This window comes from Cyphomyrmex costatus, unplaced genomic scaffold (assembly GCF_001594065.2).
Source record: "Cyphomyrmex costatus isolate MS0001 unplaced genomic scaffold, Ccosl1.0 scaffold837, whole genome shotgun sequence".
NCBI classification, from domain to species: Eukaryota; Metazoa; Arthropoda; class Insecta; order Hymenoptera; family Formicidae; genus Cyphomyrmex; species Cyphomyrmex costatus.
In genome coordinates this window covers 187,248-208,580 of record NW_017280416.1, presented here as the reverse complement: position 1 = coordinate 208,580, position 21,333 = coordinate 187,248, and the positions used below count along the sequence as shown (strand labels likewise).

General features: G+C 33.3%; 3 protein-coding genes across 3 annotated transcripts; 1 reads left to right on the top strand and 2 right to left on the bottom strand.

Moving 5' to 3' along the window:
* Positions 1-5,455: 5,455 nt before the first annotated feature.
* Positions 5,456-18,500, bottom strand: nclb (PWP1 homolog no child left behind). The gene is given in 21 exon segments (XM_018549545.1): positions 5,456-5,749; positions 6,841-7,187; positions 7,266-7,454; positions 7,543-7,663; positions 7,862-8,219; positions 8,280-8,434; positions 8,553-8,741; positions 8,816-8,944; positions 10,157-10,174; positions 10,177-10,217; positions 15,926-16,063; positions 16,135-16,368; positions 16,428-16,518; positions 16,584-16,692; positions 16,762-16,920; positions 16,995-17,169; positions 17,282-17,389; positions 17,520-17,696; positions 17,767-17,885; positions 18,181-18,239; positions 18,308-18,500. Coding segments are annotated over 21 exon segments (3,279 nt in total). The 5' UTR covers positions 18,377-18,500.
* RYBP (ring and YY1 binding protein) lies at positions 10,877-13,834 on the top strand. The gene is made up of 3 exons (XM_018549584.1): positions 10,877-11,755; positions 12,525-12,990; positions 13,151-13,834. Exons 2-3 carry the CDS (start codon positions 12,814-12,816, stop codon positions 13,478-13,480), a joined length of 507 nt encoding a protein of 168 aa, XP_018405086.1. The 5' UTR covers positions 10,877-11,755; positions 12,525-12,813; the 3' UTR covers positions 13,481-13,834.
* Positions 18,501-19,250: 750 nt separating the features above from the next.
* Positions 19,251-20,612, bottom strand: Hmgcl (hydroxymethylglutaryl-CoA lyase). The gene has a single exon (XM_018549577.1). The coding sequence runs from the start codon at positions 20,425-20,427 to the stop codon at positions 19,426-19,428; it is 1,002 nt and encodes a 333-aa protein (XP_018405079.1). The 5' UTR covers positions 20,428-20,612; the 3' UTR covers positions 19,251-19,425.
* Between the last annotated feature and the right edge of the window lie 721 nt (positions 20,613-21,333).

The window sequence follows — 21,333 nt, the reverse complement described above, 5'->3', positions numbered from 1 at the left end:
GAACGCTGATTTTGATTCCGTGTTCCAAATTTTTAAATTCAATATGGCAGACGGAAATGTTGCGGAAATCAATAAGATTTTTCGAATATGACGAATTTAATAAGACGCAAAGAAATGTAATTATAATTTAAAGCTTAATCGACTATGCTTTGGTGTAAATTTTGTAAGAGAAAATTATATGGTCGTCCAAAAAAAAAAAGAATCGCGCGCGTAGCGCTCTATGAAGTTGGCACCCCTAAATGCGAATATTGTTAAAATCATTATTGCATTCGTTTGTCCACTGTTTGTCCACGTTTGTCCACCCGTTATTTTCATTTGTCTATCCTCCAAAAAAAGTTATACACAAAAAAAGATTGTAACATCCCCAAGTGATTATTTTTCGAAGTTCAAAAAAGTGATTATTTTTCGAGTTCGTATCGATTGCTTGAGAATTCATTTTACTAAATTAATGATTTTTTCGAAAAAATACGAATGAAAAATGTCAAAAAAAAAAAAAACGAAGAACAACTGAATAAGATTAAAAGAAGACGAAAATCATCATCTTCATGACTATTTCAAAAAGCGGGGAAAAATAAAAAAAATTAAAGAAATACGAAAATCAATAATTTAAAATGAAGACAATTAATTAAAACTAATAGAAAAAAAGGAAAAAACAAATAATAATCTCATAAATTAGACAAATCCCGAAAAAAATTTTAAGGATGTATAAATGCTTAAATTTAAAAAAAAATTAAGTAAAGAAAGAACCTACGTTGTAGTGAGGAAAATGAGTGGCAGGGGGACGGAGCGACATTGCCTCACTTTCCTAGCTCTTACTCCTAAACGAATGCGTGTCCCATTAAGTCCTTTTAGAGTAACAAAGTAGAGACCTGGAGCTACATTTTGAGCTATATTAAAAGAAAATTGAGACTGACCTTTTAGGCGCGCCGCCATTTTGAAAACTTCAAAACTGACAAACATTGTCTTAAACCGGTCTGATCGAAAAAAGAGTATTCTTACGTAAAAGAGCTTTCAATTTTCTATAAGGAAACATCTACATTTCATTTTCAAACTTGCCTCTCATGCCCACTAATGACAAGCGAAAAGAGCGCTGTGACGAGAAAGCCTAAAAATTGGGTGGCCCACTTGGCATGGAATGCCCCATATATATATTAATGAATAAAAATATGCTTAAAAATAATGGATTTTAACATTTGATGCTAAAATTTAAATTGTCAAACTTTTAAATTCGTAAAAAATCATAAGAAAGGAACTACAGTGGCGTGCAAAATTTTTCGGTTAGTGACATTTTGCACTCTAATTTATAAAAAAAAACCTGATACGATTTTAATTATTATCAAGGTGTTAGTATAAAATTTCATTATCCACATTTTGTACTAACACCTGACAATGATTAAAATTTTATCAGGCTATTTTTTATAAATTAGAGTACAAAACATCACCGGCCGGAAACTTTTGCATATGCCATCGTATTTATTGAAATAAAAAAATGATTTCATATAATTTTTACTCTGTCTCTTCTAATGTTTAAATAATCGATAATGTTTAAATAATCAATAGTCTCGCAATAAGACCTATACAATTATAATATTCTGTAGTAATTTCACAATGTTAATGTAAGAAATTTTCTGTAAAAATCTTTTTCACAATCTAATTTAATGCTATATCTCTTTCCAGATGCCCTACATTAAAGTGTGATCCAGATGAAATTGTTTTATTGGTACCACAAGATGAAAACAAAAAATATCCGGATTGCTGTTCATATCCGCTTTGTGCAAATTCGAACCCGACTAAAATATACTCTTACCCCGGATTGTAGATCCGTACAATAGGTGTTTTAAGCCTTAAGCCGTAAGAAATTAACTAATTACAGTCAAATTCGAGGAGAATAATCGATTATGATTCGTCCATTTCTTATGGCTTAAGGCTTAAAACTCTATTATAGATCCGGGGTTATAATTAAATCTAAAGAAATAACTCTTTCTCAGCAAAAAAGAACTTCCACACGCAGTTGATGTAAAATAAACATTTTCCTTGTAATGAAAAATTTGACAGAATTCACCGAACGGAATATACTTTATGAAATATTGTTATAAATAAATATCGTTTTTCTTGGATTCGAAAGGCTCTACTTATTCACTTGATTATTATTGTTATCTTACTCTTTAAATTTCTTGAAATGAAATCTCACTCTAAAAGAGTGTCAATACTGCCACTATTAAAAAAGAGTGAAAATATTTTTGTAGTTTTGAATAAGAATGATAGAGTTTCACTCTCTTTTTTGAAGTAAGATTTTACTCCAAGTAATTTAGAGAGAAAGATTGGATAAAGAATCATGCTATTTTCCGTACGATAACGCACAACAGAGTTTATCAGATTCATCTATCTTCACTATTCCTGTGCCTTAACATTTCCGCACGAAAGCACGAAAATTATTCCCGTCTTGAACGGTCTTAATTTGATTGTAAAAATGCGCATCTGACATAATGCAGCACGATAAAACGCTGCTTTTATCTGAATTTATTTACCTAATAGATTTTCATTGCCTCTCTCTCTTTTATGATTCTTATTCGCTTACCACTTATTTCTTAGAGTGAAAAAACTATAATATATATAGAGTGAAAAACTATGTAGTTTTCTTTGAAAACGAATAAACGCCGCTTTAGTACAAATTAATCAGAGCACAACTGTGTCGCTCGTATTTTCTCCTTGTCTTCCATTTCCGAAGAGAGTTCAGAGAATAATCTACAAGCAATATCCCTGACAAAATCCACGTCCATAAAGTTTGCAAGTACATTGCAAATGAATAATCTTTTTTTTATTTAAATCACTTTAGGACATATATTATGGAATTATTTAGAATAGACTCAAATATATAGAAATTAATCAATCATATTGTTTATACATTTCTAATTTAATATTTTTTAGGGAAAAATAAATAATTTCGATTGGAATATCCACTCTAAACAGTTCCATAAATAGTATTCTCATCAAATCACTTACAGTTCTTATGTGTTAATCGTCATATTTTAATAATGATTAAATGACAGATCAATTCGTGATGGGAAGACCAACAATCGATGTGAAGCTAACACATTCGGCTGTACTAAAAGAAACTTATATACATTGTAGACTACGGTATTTACGCGTCGTAGTGTAGTACCGCAGAATAGGAGAGGCGAATGACTAATGTATGGGTCATCAATTCAAAGACACCATAAGTACTCAACACGCGTGTGGGAAAGAAAATGACGCGCCGACACGTATTCGCATTTACGGAAAAAGAAATCCAAACAGGTTTTTTCTTTCTTTGTTCTTAAACCTCCATTATTTGCATGGATTTTTAACGTAATTACTAACATAGAATGTTTTAAACGTCCAAACAATATTAAAAATTTCAATACTCTCTTTGATGATTTTTGATTAAATAAAGATAATCCTTTAAATATAAGAATATACAAAAAATGTTTGTAATTATAAAACAATTTACGCAAGATATAATAATATGTGTGTGTGTGTGTGTGTGTGTGTGTGTGTGTGTGTGTGTGTGTGTGTGTGTGTGTGTGTGTGTGTGTGTGTGTGTGTAAATAGTATTCAACGAATAAAGGTATTGTAAGTATGTGCAAAACTGAACTATCGTCGACAACCTATGTGAGTAATAAACAATTAATGCGCTAAGTTCTTTTACCAGGTGGAATGTACCCTTATTATAAACATTGCTTTTTCTTAATTCATCAAAATGCTGTATCTATTTACTTGCCTATTGTTGTTTTTGCCTTAGAACTGGATAAAAAATCACACTATCTCGTATGATAATGTGCAACAGAGTTTATCGGATTCTCTGTTCTTCACTATTCCTAATTCACATTTCCGTCGCACAAAAGCATAAAAAACTATTTTCTTTTCGAGCGATCTTCACTTGCTTATATAAATTATTATTACATTATTATTATTATTATTATAATAAATGTAGTACCTCCGACACGATCCGGTGCGGTATTAAACAAGTAAACGCTACTTTCAGTTAAATTCGTTCACTTAATCGATTTTCATTGCTTTCCGATTCTTATTTGCTTACCATTCATTTCTCGGAGTCAGCAAAAACTACAATCCTTCGAAGAAAGCGAATAAACGTCACTTTGGTATGAATTAATCGGAGCACGACTGTGCCGTTCGCATTTGTTACTTGCCTTCTACTCGTTGAAGTTTAGAGTAGGATTATAGAAGTGAAATAGAAATATTCGCTACAAATATATATATTTAGCATCAATTAAAAAATTCACTCTGAACGAATAGGCATCATATCGAATATATTAAATAATGAATATTGTTTGATATATTTGATATAATTCATTCAGGATAAATATAATTTTTGCACCTCATAATTTTGCATCAATATATTCATAATGGATATTTCTATTCGATATCAACAAGTCTAATTCGAAGAATAGTCTGCAACCAATCCTAAAATCCTCGTGCACGATAATCTGCAAACACTTTACAACTGAATATTCTTTTTTTTCTTTTTAATCACTTCCGATCAAATCACTTATATTTAGAATTCTTATGTGCTGATCGTCATTTCTCTATGACGACAATTAAACGTCTAGAGAGTAAACGAGAGAGTCAACAATTAGAGACAGGCAACACATTCGGCCGTACTGAAGAGAAGCTCGCCTTGGACTAGCTATAGAATTTACGTCGTTGTGCAGTAAGACTTGTATTGGGTAAAGCGAAGGATTAATGTTTGGGTCATCTATTCAGTGGTATCAGAAGTATTTGGCACGCGTGTATTGAAACAAAGCGATGTGCCAGCACGTATTCGCGTTTACGAAATAAAAAATCCGGACTGATCTTTCCCTCTTTTTCTTTTTATCGCGTCAACCGTCTCTCCAGATGATTCCGTGACGCAACTAACTCTAGCGCAAAGAAGTAACGCAGCGACTCTCGTTTGCATTCTGAATGCAATATTAGCTCATCCAGTGAGTGAGTACGCCACGCTGCTTCTCCTTGTTCATGTGCTGACCTCGAAAAATGTTAGTATTGTGTCATCAGATACATTTCCACTCGTGGAATGTAACTTAAAACCTGAGAGTCATTTAATTTAAACAGTTAACATCTACTTTAATGCTTGAGATTAATGACATCTTATACATTCAATATATATATATTTATATATTCAAGTAAATTATATTATAATACATCCTTATATTATAAAAAGTTAAAAAGCTTGGTATAAATAGAATACTGCTTTAAAATACATGATGCGCAATATTGACAAAATTTTCTTACTTATTTAAAATTAAAAAAAGTAGCGTTTTTTGTTTACTGTTCTTTGTATTCAACGTAATCGTAACAACCAGGATATGTATTTATATTCTATTATAAAACGTTCTAGAGAGAGAGAGAAAATCTAAAAAAATAAAATTAACAAAAGAGAATTATTAAATACGACTTACGATAAACCGGATCCAACTGTGATGTCGATACTGGGCGGCTGCACGGATATTCCACTGCTGATGGTGCTCCCAACAATCGCGGATACATTCTCCGTAGGATTTTGCGAACTGTGATTCGTAGTCATGGATGCTGACTCGACGTTGCTTCTCGTCGCGCAATCAGAATTTCCTGGCGCGTCGCTATCGGATGATTCGGACTCTTGTCGCCGTTGCATTATCCGGCTCGATAGTTTGCTCTCAATGTCCGACGCCAAAACATTGCCGAGTATCCACTCACCTCCAACAGGTTTCTGCAATTTTTATTTTAACATTACTCTTCATTCGCTATGAAGCATATTCTCAGAGAAATGAATTTTATTCTTAATAAACTGCTACAATTATAATATTATCAATTATAATAAAAAAATAAAATAATATTAAATAAAATAACGTAGAACCTCTTTATAGTCACACGCTCGGGACAAATGTGACAATAAAAAGATTATCTTAGCTCCGTCCCAAAGTAGGACCGTAGCCTTCTTAAGCACATATGTAGCACTCACTGAGAAAAATTTTGATAACTATTTATTTTGTTGAGATGTGACTAACACAAGATTTCTTACTTTAGTAAACTTTTTTGACATACAACTTGACGAGATACCATAATTTTCTTGCCACATCTTTAATTTTTGATCTGGAAGCAACCTCCTCAATTATCTGTTGCTTGTTGCTTGTTATTATACACTTCCTCTTTTCATTCATGTTTATACTTAAAAATAATTAAGTAACTGACAATTATGTAAAATAATTAATATATATAAGTGGTAGACTATCCCCAAAGATTACAACAATTGAGCTAAAAATACAATCCTGAGTGCGTTTAAAGGGATGCTGGAGCCGTCTGTATTACCGATAAAACTAGCGTTTTTGACGTTTCCGTTCCTATCTAATTTCTTCGTAACAGTTTCGCAGAATAAAAATTGCTTCTCCACGATTTAATTATGAAGAAATTAGACAGAAAAGAAAACGTCAAAAACGCAAGTTTTATCGATAATACAGGCGGGTCCAGCATCATCTTAAGTAGATAACTCGCAAGTAGACAATTGCGCAAGCAATTGTCATGGAAACGCGTTACGTGGGTTACAAACGTGTGCTTATATGGAGGTCAACTATGGACTATTGAGAGGTCGTGACTATAAAGAAATTTTACTATTTCGTCTATCTTCATATAATTTCAACTTCAGTTTTCTTCCTATATATATATTGTAACAAAGTAATGTCAAGAATTATACTTGAATGAAATTAAATTAACAGTAGCATATACATTTACAAGAACAGATATTCTGATTGAATATTCGCTAAAAATAAAAAATAAAGCATAAAAAATTATCCATCAACTTACCTTTTTACTCGATTCCTGAGTATTTGTAGACAATGGGGTATTCGTAGGTTTGTGAGATTGCTTTTTAGAGTTGCCGAATAGATCTGCGTCATCGTTCTCATCATCGCTGAATAAGCTCGTGGAGTTGATGTTAGATTCCGGCGTGCTCGTGGCGATTTTATTGGTAGCTATAACGTCCATGAATTTCTTCGGCACATCCTCCATGTTTGCGGGATAAGCGTTATCGCTCGCGACCGATTCCTTCGTGCGTTTTTTGATGGCGTTCTTCGATGAGAAGATGTCATCCGAATCTTCTTCCGAATCGGCATCGGCAAATAGATCGTCTATTGCTGACTTTGGTTTTGTCGCTAAAAAAATATGATTGAATTAAAAAAGATAAATCTATCACAAAATGACAACGTGAATATAGGTGTAAGAATACTTACAAACTATACTAATCGGCGGTGGCACATCGATACTGGCTGGGATAATATTACTATTTTTGTAAGATTTGATTGGCTTTTCTTTCCACAGATTGGCAGATACTTGATCGTCGAAGAGATCTTTTTTACTGCTAAACAGATTGTCAGAACCGTTGAACACATCTTCATCCTTCTCAGACGCAAAGAGATCATCTGAGAAAAGTTAACAGTTAATTAACTCCGAGAATATTTTATTTACAATTTATATTTTTGCGATAAAGGTATTAACTATTGTACATACCTTTAAATCGATTAATCGATGATTCATTAGTTTCATCTACTGCGACAGGCTTTTGCGCTTGGCGAACGGTGCCTAATCGCTTGGCTAATTCTTCTGCAAAATTCGGTGCCGCTTCATTTGACTGCAAGAGAGAAAAAAGAGAATTGTTAATTTTTAAAATATAAAAATCATTAATCTCGACACCAAGATCCCTATTTTGTAATTCTTAACAATATCAGTGTTTTATATACAGTAAAAAAACTATACAATAACAGTATCGATTGTGTTATTAAAAATTACAGAATAGGAGTCCGAATGTCAAATAATGAAAGAGAAATACCTTAGATACATTATTAGGTGTGACAGACTCTGAAGCAGAATTTATGTTATTCTGAGATGCAATATCCGTTTTATTATTCTCGTAAGATATGTTATTGCTGTGATCATTATAATTATCCGAATCGCTGGAGGACGACAACCTCGCTATATTTATCTCCGGATTGTGTCGACTGTTAAACACTTTATGCACACCAGCATCTTCCTTCTCACTTTCCGATTCCTCCCTCTCTTCGTCGGCTTGTTCGGATTCGCTACTGCTACTCTCTAAACCTATCTTATTCGACGCTATCCATTTATCTGAACCGATAATATACGGCAAGGGCCGATCTTGATATGGATCATTGGGTCCCACAATGACACTGTAAACCAATTGAATTTTAGCACATAGTATGAACAAAGATAGGAATAGAGACACTAACCTGAATACTACACCTCCTTCGTCTTCTTCTTCGCTATCGCTGCAAGCCACATCCATTACTTTGTACTTTTCATCCATTATGCTTAAACCTTGCTTAACGCTCTCGCTTATACTGGCCAAAAGATTCTCTGGCGTCGACTCCTGAGTCTTCGCATTCTAATAAAAGAATACAAAAATTCATTTCACTTAAATATGAAAAGCACTGTTTTCCTAAAAATATTTATTAAAAATAAAAATATTATATATCAAAACATAAATATTAATTCTTGCTTACTTCCTGCTTCTCATCTACATTCTCCTTAATTTCTATATCATCCTCCTGCACGCGACTCTCAATAAATTGAGTATTGGCCAAAGCCAGAGATGTGTTAGTAACATTATCCACTAGTATCTCCGTTTCTTTTAATTGTGTCGTCAACGTATCCAGAGCAGCTTGAGTCTTGGTGGCCTTGGATACCAGATTCTAAAATTTTATACAAAATTAATGTAATGCACTGCTGAATATAAACGTCAGCAAGCCAAAGTAATAAATTATACTTCAGAAAATTGCTGAAGATGTTTAAGAAGTCCGACATCACCAGCTAGACTCCACTCCCTTCTCTTGTTCCTCATCTCTTCTGTCGTCCATGGATGATCCCATGCTTTATCTATATCATCTGACACATCCTGCCATATAAAATAAAATAATTAATTTAAAAGTAATATTGCTTACTGCTTTTGCAATTAAAAGTATTATAATATACATGTTTTTATACATATATTTATATCATACATATTATGTCATATAAGATTAACTATAAGATTCTTCTGTAATTTCAAATTTGTATAATTTTCAGTTTATGATAAAATAAATTTACATATATCAAATATAAATATTTACATATATTAATTATAAATTTATATATGTATATATATAATATATACAAATACAATATAGTTGATGAATACATATTAAAAAAGCTGTTTTATATAAAGTGTCTAAATGCATAATATAATCAACTTGGATAATAAGAGAGAGAAATAATTATATATGTTCTCCAATTTCATTATTCACTCTTCAGAGTAAGATTCCATTCTTTAGAATAAGATTTACTCTATAAAAATTTAAAAATATATATATTCTGATAAATAATGTATATCATTATTGTGTATTAATTATTTAAAGTATTTATTATACATTTACATTTAACTTTACTAATTTCACATACAGCAGTTTTCAATACTAATCTGATGTAATAGTTCTAGTTTACATTAAGCATTTGATATGAAAACGAACTAGTAAATTATCTCAATTTTGATAGCACATGTAAAGAATAATGATATCAGAAAACACATGATATTCCAAGATTATTTTGACGATATTTTGATTATTGCTGTCAAGAAATGAATAGAAGTAGGAACATCCTGAATATATCTTGTGACATTTTCGAAATATCCTCAAAATATCCTCAGAATATTATGTGCTATTCAGGACTGAGATAGTACAATATATATCTAGATAATTAAATAGCCATATTGTGTATATATATTTACATGCATTGCCGAAATTAAAATAACTTAATAAAACGTTACTTATTGGTACGCGTATTAAGTGCTCAGTGTAAATAAGGGATCAAAAAATGACGTAATTGTTATTATACATAATGTCAACAAATATGATACACGTATACAGCTTCGAGAGATAAATATAGCAACGTTCGCTGATGTTAAGCAGAAAGTTCGATTAGAAAAAAAATGTTCAAATCAACGAATTTAACAAAAATCACAGCTACGCGATCGGACTGATCGCGACTATGCAACTCGACGTAGCTAAAGAAAGTCGGTTTATTGCGTCCCATTATTGACAATTCTTAACCTAAGCGCAAATGTCTCACTAACCATATCGAGCAGTTTGTAACACGACGGAGAACGACGACGAATTTTCTTCTCACGATTCCATCTAAACGGTTCGACGGACCGTAAACCTGACTCCTTATCGTAAAAATGCAACGAGAGGCGAGAGCGGAGAAAAAATATGTAGCAAAATGCGTGCGCTAAGATGCACTCCGTATGTGAATTATCGTGTAATGCCAGCGTGAGCGCCGTGAGCTGAGTTCAGTAGGTTTTTCGCAACTGCACTTTTTGCACTCGAAAATGAAACAGGTATACAATGCATGTTGGAGGGAGAGAGATAAAATAAATGGTTGATATAAAAAGTGCAGAAAGTTCAGCTGCAAAGAATCTGTCAAATCAACGCCAGGGACGGACGATAATCTCAAGTTCTCTCGATTGCAAAAATGGATATAAACCAGGACTCGATTCGAAAAATCGGCCGAAAGTTGCATCGCATGCCGAGCCCTGATTATAAACAGAGAATTTCATCCGAAGAAAGAGAGAAAGTAAAATACGTAAACTAAACATTCTCGCTGTCTCGTTCGCTCACAGCGCGCCGAAGATGAACAAGGAGGAACGATTTTAGAGAGACAAGGACAGCGCGATGGTCGACGGCTCCTGCTAGTCCTGCTACAAAGTCACACGTACACGAGCTTTGCTTGTGTTGCTACTGGTTGCGCCAGGCCGCCGACCGATGGCGCTACCATCGAGTGCTGCAAGTGGGTTGGAAATGTTGGAAATCATCGCATCACTGGTGGAAAGTAGTGGAAAGATCATCGCCATCGCTTCTGCTTCCTCTTCTTCTCGGCTCGCCCTTCGACACCCTCACGCGACGCGACGCGCGTGACATTCCGTTAAGATTCCCTCTCCCTCCGTCCGCCGCTGCTAGCTCCTTCGTTGACGACGCCAGGACGCTGGAATGCGCGAACGCAGTGAACCAGTGGACAGTGTGGACACATGCTCGGGTTTGTGTGCCACCAGTAATATTCATTATTTCGTTCTACCTAATTTATTTGAAGAATCATTTAATCTAACGTGATCTGGCCGTATCGTCCTCCTATTTGATTGCTGGAGGCGGGTGCCATTAATTAAATAAGAAGAAGAAGACAGTGTGGACACGCGTGTAACGAACGGTATTGACGCGCGCGCGAGCGCACGTGCGTGCACACGCATACACTCGTACGACGATGCACCGACGAGTACTATCCGTCTCGCCGTTGGCAGGATGTGCCGATCCGTGACCTCGTCGCCGACGGGTCTCCGGGCTTGACGAGTATAAGCGGGGCTCCGGGACGTCGCGTCGAAAAACTTTGGAGCGAGAAACTCCAGAAGAAGTTCCGGGAAAAACTCCAGCGGACACTCTTTCGTTGTAGTGAACTAGACTCTGTGCGAGCACAACATCTGTCTCGAGTCAGAGTGCAACGAGTATCTTGCGTTGGTTGAGGAAAGTATAAACAAGACGTACAAGGAGCATCGCTTGAACAACATTGAGTCAAGTACGATTTAATACACCGAAGGGGGGCAGGGGAACCCTGGACTGAACGTGTGGCACTAGAGAGAATCTCCAGTGTCTACCAGCGTGAATAAATTCACTATCTGTGAACAGTGAGTGTAAATAATGTGAATTAACTCTTGAGGTAGACGAGAAGTCAATTCTGTATTGATAAATAGAGACAGTAGCATGTTGGTTGTTTCAGTTGATATCTATAGCGTTTTCTCTTGGCTGCACTATCATCTACCAGTGCAACACTCAGATAGTGTAGCGTGTTTCCTTAGCTGGTGATAGGTGAATTTATTCAGTATAACGTGTTTTCATGGCTATAGTGTAGTGCAAATTTTATGCACGAAGTGGGATTTTGCTACACGATCTCAAAAGTATGGTGTAGAGTTAGTGTAACATTTAAAATTTGAAAATGGAAATCAATAGCAGAATAGCATGAAGTAGTGTTATCATGGTGTGTGTACACTAGTGTAGTGTAGCACTGGTGCAGCACTTACACGCAATTGGTGTAGTGTAAAGTTACACTCAGTGTATCTCAAGAGAAAACGCTATAGTCAAAACACTAAACTCTCATGTGATGATTAATTTGATATTTATAGTTGATATTTATAGATATCTTAGCAAATTAAATAGATCAAACAACAATTTATTTTTAGAAGATATTGGCTGTGTCTCCTTGAAATATTTATTAATTTTTCTTTTTGGAATACTTTAATTTTATTGAATACCAATTTAAATGGATATAAAACATATCAGTAGACTTGGTTTTGTAAATAATATTTTGCTGACAATGAGATTGTTATTATACACAGAAATGGCTCTATTTCATAATATTTTTATATTTAAATTAACAAGACTATTTTTCCGTTACAGATTCATTGGAAGAAAATGTGTAATGTCAGAGTGATACAATATAGAGACATAGGTGGCCAATACAGAGCAATCGTTTATAATAGACTATTATGTATCTCGCTTAGTTGATGTATGGAACGTTGTCTTAGACGTTTGTCTAGCACTTTTATTGCATATCCTTAGTCACACTCTGTTGGAAAATATCCGGTGTTCATAAAACTGCTAAATTTAATGAGGCCGAAGGTGCCTCAAAAGAGGGGAAACTTTCTTTTGAGAAGGTACAGCGTTCTACGATTGACTTCAACAAACAATGAACCATTCGGGAAGCGGAAAACGTCAGGCGAAGGTTTTGGAAGAAAATTATTGGGACTGCAGTGTCTGCACTTATAGGAATACAGCGGAAGCATTTAAGTGCCTCATGTGTGACGTCCGCAAAGGAACCTCTACGCGGAAACCCCGCATAAACCCCCAATTGGTAGCTCAACAGGTCAGTCTAATTTCAGTACTTGCAATAATGGAAAACACATATTACTTACTTATAGAGGAACATATCCTTTTTATTTTAATATACAACTGTTTTTAAATTGTTTCTCACATTATTATTTCGATATTAGAGTATAATCAGTACCATACTATATCATAACCAGGTTGCGCAGCAACAATATGTACCACTTCTGAAATCAGGCAAGAAAGAAGGGAGTGGAGGTGGTAGTACGACCAGCGGCGTCAAGGAAAAGGAACGCAAACTGGACAAGCCGAAGCGCAAAAATAGGCATCCGCCGCGTCTGAAAAATATCGACCGTAGCACCGCGCAATCAAACGAGGTAACAGTCAATAATGTTACCGTCACTATCACGGAATACAGGCCCAAGGTGAAAAAAGGCTCGGATCAGTCGAGCAATGCAAGCTCCGAGGGTGGGAGCCAGCATGATTCAAATCAGGACTCGAGAAATCTCGATGTAGGAACCGACGCTTAGTTTAATGCTAATGTTACATATGTGTGTATGAATTATTCTAATTAATATATTGTATGTATATGTCAACCTTTATGGTCAACTGTACATCCTCTAGACAAAAGCGACCATTGTTGACAGTCGCTCTTCTCTCGTTTGATTATGCGTCGCAAGTTGTATGAGAAATCCATCGAGGTCAGGCATTTTATGTCCTCAACCGAGATATTATTGACTGTGAACATGATTCATATATCACTCGAGGAAAGAAGAATAGGAATATATGTACATTGTATATCACTGTTTTACTCTTTGCACAAAATGTTGAATAATTTGCATTGCTTCTTTATGCATTTTGTGCAAAAAGAAATGTACTTAAAAGACCGCTTACATTATAGGCGTCATTTTTTTATTCTGTAATATTTATTAAATTTGTTTAAAATGTCTATCGGCGTAACATATTTCATGCTCGATTAAAAAAAAAAAATACAAGGAAACAAATTGTAAATATCAGTGAAACGGATTTTATGAAATATTGTTGATATAATTATATCTTTTTAATTTTTATTGAATTTACGAAAAACCACTGCCAGAAAGCGCAAATTATAATGCGGTTCGAAATTTGTTAACAAGATTAACTAGTATGACTGGCACTGGTACATATGTACATCTTATTCCATTCTGATTCGTCATTGAATTGAGATGAATTTTCTTGAAATACAAAATACTTAAATAATGAAACGTTATATTTTACTGATCTTCATGATTCGCTAATTTATTCTGCATTTTTATTAAAGCACAGTTAAATTCATCTATTCCTAATTAAGTCGAAAAACGTTTAATCGTATGTACAGATCGAACATAAATTTTCAAATGTGTAATATACATATAAGTATTTCGTGTATTGAATATTCATACAACGCTCTCTGATAAAAAAGGGAAGGTAAAATTTCATTTTTAGCAAATAAACGAATCAAGATTACAGAACAAAATGTAATATTTTGTTTTAACACACAAATGTACACAAAAAGAATCATTAAACTTCATTATTTTCATCATATTTGTGACTGCCCAAAATTTCATAACAGCAAACACTTGTATTTATTAAAAATTAAATCGTAGTTGCAAGGACCACAACAGTTCCTTAAGTAAACGGGTAAAGCGGAAAAGAAAGAATTTCTAACACAGCAACATTGTTAATATTACACTCGATAATTATACACTATCGAGATAATTGTAATACGTTTCTGCATTAAAAATGAAAGTAAATATAAGAATCTATCGGTATCAGAATAATTAAGCAAATTAATTAATAAATAAATCGAGAATTGTATACTCAAGGAACGAACAATATCGCCAAACATGTGGCAATGTTAACTTGTAAAAAATAATCCTCACGATTGCCTCCCCCCTCCAGGACTTGCTTTCTCAGTAGCGTTGATATCTTGAATTCTTAATCAAATGAGTCGTTACATAAAATCGTGTAGCTTTTACAGATTTTTTAATAGACAACTATTAATTAACCAGATAATTAAATCACCACTTTTACTGAAACAGTCTCACGCAAATGATATTTTTACTACCTTGTGAAACCGCATAAATTATACAAATCCTTTCATACATATTTTTTGTCTTACATGTGTAACCTGCTTATTTTTACGTGGCACAATCTCTATCTGTATTTTAATAAAATACGAAAATTCCGAATGGAGAGCGCGTTTTCGAGTCTGTACTAAATTTTGGAATTTTTTAAAATTCACGTTTCTAATTGCAATATGTAATCTCTTATTCACTCGAGAGATTAATTAAATACTGTTACCTATTATTTTATAGAGCATGGTACTGCGAATCAGGGGAGCCTAGAGCTCTAGATTTTTTTTTGTAAATCTAGAGCTCTAGGGAAGTCCGCTTAATTAAAAGCACTTTTTTTAATAAAACGATATCTCCAAAATTTACAGTGATTGTTCATATTATGAAATTCGGCAAAAATATTTTAATAAAATACTGTACTGTTGTTTTCAATAAAAAAAATTACATGATGTATAATTCTTGAAAAATAATTTAAAATTAAATTGTTAACGGGGAAACAATAAATCATGTTTTGAGAAACAAAAACGAAAGGAGTTTTAATAATCAGCCTACCAAATATAAACACATTTATTCTTTTATCGAACAGTTTTTATGTTAATACTATAAATTAATTTAAAATTAATAAATTAATTTGTCTGTAATCGATTTTTTTAAATATGAATCTACACACGATTAACTTGTGTTGGCTAGCGTCGGCTTTTGACATTTAATCATTGGAGCCTTGGCTCAGGATCAAGATTTATAAATTAATTGTCTTAAAAGAAACGCATAAATAAAAGTCGTTTATTTATATTTCTATACAATTTTGTTTGTTTAAATGTTTTAAAATATAATTAAAATTTTAATTATTATATTTTTTGATACTAGTAATATATATCCTTCATTTTTCTTTTTTTTCTTTTGACGATTCCTGATTTTCAATTTCCATATTTTCCATATCTTCGATGACGTCCATCGTCTCTTCTTGCCGAGATTCCATCAAATTTTTTGATGCGACGCGTTTTACAAATCTCTCTCGCACTATTTTAATCAGAATAAAATAAAATGAACACAATGGCATTTAATCTGTATTAAAAATTACTTATACGTACCTGTAGGTATCTCCTTAAGATCCAGCACTTTAAAATTGTGCTCTTTATTATCTCCGCCAATAGTAAATACAAATCCATTATCTGGGTTTGCCGCGAGGCACTGTATAGCGCCCAAATTACTTGACTGTTCCTGTATAAGAGTAGGAGATTCTTGGTCTATATCCCATATTTTGATCATACCATCGTATGAACAAGAGACTAACAAACCTCGGCATGATGTACTAAGAGAAAGACCTGGAACAAAAGATCAAATTTATAAGCTATAATATAAAACAAATAAGAGATTTATTTACCCGTAATTTCCTTTTCATGGGCCTTAAGTTGCCATAATGGTTTGTGTTTTCTTATATCAAAGTATTCTATATAACCATTATCTGTGCTAATCTGCAAAGGAATTCGATTACAAATATAACGAAAGAAAATAAATTTCAGATGCACATAAAACGTACAATACAATAATTTTGGTCATAATAATTCCATAAGACTCTTTCCACTTCTCCCAATGCCTCCCATTGTATAACAGGTACTTCATTCATGCAATCGTACAATTTTACTAGTCTGAAAAAATGTTACAGTAAATATCTATGTAATACGAATGTTCATTTTATAATAGAATAATTTATATACCCATCGGCACATCCTATCAATAGTTGATGGGTTTCTTGTGGATGCCATTTTAGCGTTTGCACTTTTTCATTGAACGGACCTAGTTTATTCACAGGTTTACCATTATCCAAGTCCCATAATAAGACTGTCCGATCGACCGAACCGCTAGCAAGAACATGTCTGTAAAAATGTTCCTAGTAATTACAAATTTAGCTATTACATTGATTATCTATTTTATAAAAATGAAAACTAACGTATAATTATGATTCCACGATATGTCTAGAACTGCATCTTTGTGGCCAATACGTTTTTGTTTCTTCATCTCATTTGGTTTACGACCTAATTTGTAGGCTGGTTCTAAACAGTCTATCAAGTCTAAGTCCCATACTTCAATTATAGGAGTCATGTTACCAATAGCACATAGATTGCCTAAAAGCATAAGTATAAATCTTTAATTACATAAATTATATAAATAATAAACTTTATATATCCTATAAGAATTTCTAATGCAGTTGAAGTACAATACTGTTACATTACTCACTTGGTTTTGAAGTGGTAGGATCATAGTTAAGCCATTCTATACACAATGGAAATGAAGGTAGCAATATATCATGATGACAATAAAACGATCCTTCCCTTTCGTTATATACTACAATTATATACATAAGATTGTCAGAAATCAAATATATATATATAAATTATTGATTCATACAATAATTATGTAAAGTTACATATTTAGCACCAAGTTGTTTTAAATATTTAATCAATGCTACACAAACCAAATACTTCCAAGATGCTAGCATCTCCCTCAACATGCCCAAATAATACTAAATTATCATCAATTTTGATAATGTCATCCTCCTTATCTGAATCCTCTTCATCGTTTGTTATGAGAGGATCTTTGCCACTTGTATCAAAAGTAGCCAAATTACTAATATAACAATACATATTGCCAGCTAAAACAAAAATAAAAAATTACAAATATATTTTTATTGTAATCCCATTACTTAGCAATTTTTCTCTTACATTCATTATCATAAGCTTTAAAGTTATATTCATCAGTAACAGCTGATTCTTCTTTCTTTTTTGTATTAGATTGTATTTTGGATCCTTCTTCGTCAGAATCATCATCATTACTATCATTGCTATAAAAAAATCATATAATTAATTTATAATATTTATTGCATTTCCTATTCTTGTGAGAAAATAGATGCATAATGAAAAATTGCTCTCTAAAGTCTCTAATAATAAAAATTATCAAAATATTTTTTTAAGTAAGAAGTGATTTGAAGTTAATTATGAATGCAAGATTCACAGAATATTCCTTATAGAAGATAGAATAGAATTAAAGATATTACAAAACAGGTGAGATAATATTAATTCTAATAAAGAAATTTGCACTGTTTTAACAAAAATAATTTGGATTATTTTAATACAAACTTCAGAGCAGCTTGCGTCTCCTTTATAATCTTCTCAAGCTCATCAGGTCTTAATTCAATCTAAAAATCACAAAAAATGAGGTTTTTTTACAAATGACATAACCTGTATATAACATTAAAATACTAACTTTTTCCGGAACAGCTGCAGCGACGCCTTTTTTCACCCATGTAGTACAAGGTATAACATTTGTTTCCATTTTTATCAGAGGTTTGTTAAATTCCCGATATTGTTCAATAGTAAAACAAAACAGAGTTGCACATGGTTTATCTTTATACAATGATTGCGTTCAGCAGACACATGGGAGAAACAGTTTACTCGCACTCCTCGCACTCATTATGCGCAGCACGAGCACGACTAAATTCACGAGCGCTGCGAGTGTAGAGAATCGGAAACTGAACTCGAAACCTAAAATGGGTCCACTTTTATTTTACGGAGTGGAGTCTCCTTATATCTTACTTCCTATAACAGACATTCACGTCAAACCAGGCACTTTTAAAATATTAGGGAGTTTTTGCAATACCGTGTATCCAGATATAGTAAACGCTAAATTCACATTATTTAGTGAAAAGTCAAATTGCATTTGATAAATAACAAGGATAAAATGATTTCACGAGCATTGTGAGCGAATGAAACGCAGCCTATATTTTCTATTTTTTTTTCAAAATAGAGTTGTTTGAGATATATATAATTATACTTTTTTATTTATAAAATTATACAATAATCATTACAATTTGTTGAACATAAAATATAGTCTGATGTAGGTAACAATTATATTTCTTTGAAAGAGAGAGAGATATCAAATGTACAATATTATATTTTAGTATAAAAACTTATTATATCAAACATATAAAAATAAACCAATTCTTTTAACCGAACTGCTTGCTTCGTTCTTTCTTCGTTTTTTTTCAATGTAAAGAAACAAAAAGAAAAGATGAGCTGCAAGAAATTCAGTTGAAAAGAACAATATATTAATTATAAGTTTATGTACAATATATATTATATACAATATATTATATACAATATATATATATTATATACATATGTCATTATTTGGAATTTAAAATGCTTTGGTTTTGTCTTGCACTTACTAAACTTGGGATGCTTTCCAGCAAAAGAATGTAGATGAACATTGTTCTAATGAATACTATTTTGAAAATAATAGAAATTTTTCTATTTTATAGCTAAATATATTTTCTCTGTACATGCTTAGAAAACATCCTTAAACATAATATCGTTAAATATTGGTTAACATTTTTGACGATTCTTCTTGGCAAGTACAGCCACTCCAGTCTTTGATTGATTTATTCTGTTTAGCTCTTTACTGATGTAATCACCGATTCCAACTATTTCATCTAAGTCTATGCCAGTTTCCAGTCCTTGGCCTTGCAAAAAATATAGTAGATCTTCTGTGGCAACATTTCCTGAAGCACCAGCAGCATATGGACATCCACCAAGTCCAGCGACTGAAGAATCAAAGACTTTTATGTCATTTTCAAGACCCACGTGTATATTCATCAAGGCTTGGCCATAAGTATCATGACAGTGCAATGCATAGCAACTCATGTCGTTTGATGAAATGTGGAACAGTTCATTTAAAACACGTTTGATCTTCCTTGGAGATCCTACACCTATGGTGTCGCCCAAAGAAATTTCATAGCATCCAAGATCTAACATTATCGAAGCTAAATGTGCCGTGGTAGCTGGTTTGGTTTCGCCTTCGTAGGGACAACCAACAATGCATGATATGTAACCTCGAGTTCTGATGTCATGCTTTTTTGCTTCCTCCACGACTATTCTGAAATTCCTTACACTCTCCTCAATAGAGCAATTGATGTTCATTTTACAAAAGGTTTCTGATGCTGCACCAAACACAGCGATTTCTTTCACACCAGCTGCTATAGCGCTCTGTAAGCCTTTCAGATTCGGTACCAGTACTGGATAAGATACCCCGTTTCGTTTTTTAATGTGCTGAAAGACCTGGTGATTGTCTGCCATCTGAGGAACCCATTTTGGAGACACAAAGCTTGTCACTTCGATGCTCCTTAATCCGGTCGCCGAGAGCTTGTCGATGAAATTGACTTTGACTTCAGTAGGCAAAATTTTTTTCTCGTTTTGTAGTCCATCTCGTGGTCCAACCTCGACTATTTTGACGAAATCGCTGAATTGTCTTATTGCATAATTCCAGACGCAATTGCGAACGCTCGATGGCAATATATATGTCGCTTGTCTCGAAAATAATTCTATCATCGTGCATAAAATGTGAAGAAATTGCGTGGTAATTAAAAATATATTGCACTATTTACAAATTTATATACGCATATACTACACGTATTGCGTATTACAAAATACAGCTGCTCAAATCTGAATGAAGTTTGTTTTTCTAGTGATTTCTTCGATTTCTCTCTTTCTCTCCAATAGCAGAAAAAATCCGAAAAACCTAAGAATCACTCTGGAACTTTTTTTCGTGAAAACCCATGGAACGTTATACATCGAATTAACGTCTATGTATTATATTCATATTATATTATATTACATTTATATTTATATTCATTTTTAACATTTATTTGAACACGAAACTGTGGATAAAATAACGTTGAAAATGGATTTAGTTTGTCCGTTGTACTGAGCCAATCCTAGAAGTCGATTTATGAAAATGAGCAAAATCCACTAGATATACTTTATCAATAAAAATATATATATTCTAGTGAATTTGCTCACTTTTGTAATTTTTTATTTTAAAATACAAATTCGATCCCTTGACAACTCTTATGTCTGGTTTATGCTTCGGTCTTAACCCTAAAATCCTAAAATGCAGCCAATAGAATACAAATTTCGATTAGAACTGGCAGCTTTATTGGTTGAATTTTAGGATCTTAGGATTATTGGCTTCGGAAACGCTTATCGCGCAGTAAAATGTGCGCGGTAGCCAAAGCCCGTGTCACACTTATGGATTGTGGACGCGATCTGATTGAGATTGCGGAATTGCGGATCGCACATCGGAATTCAGCCAATCAACACAAAACAGCTTTATCTTGATTGGCTGAATTCCGATGCGCGATCCACAATCTCAATCCGATCATTATACTAATATGAATATTTTACAATTATTCAGATAATTTAACGCTCTCACAAATTATTCGTATGCGCTCTTCA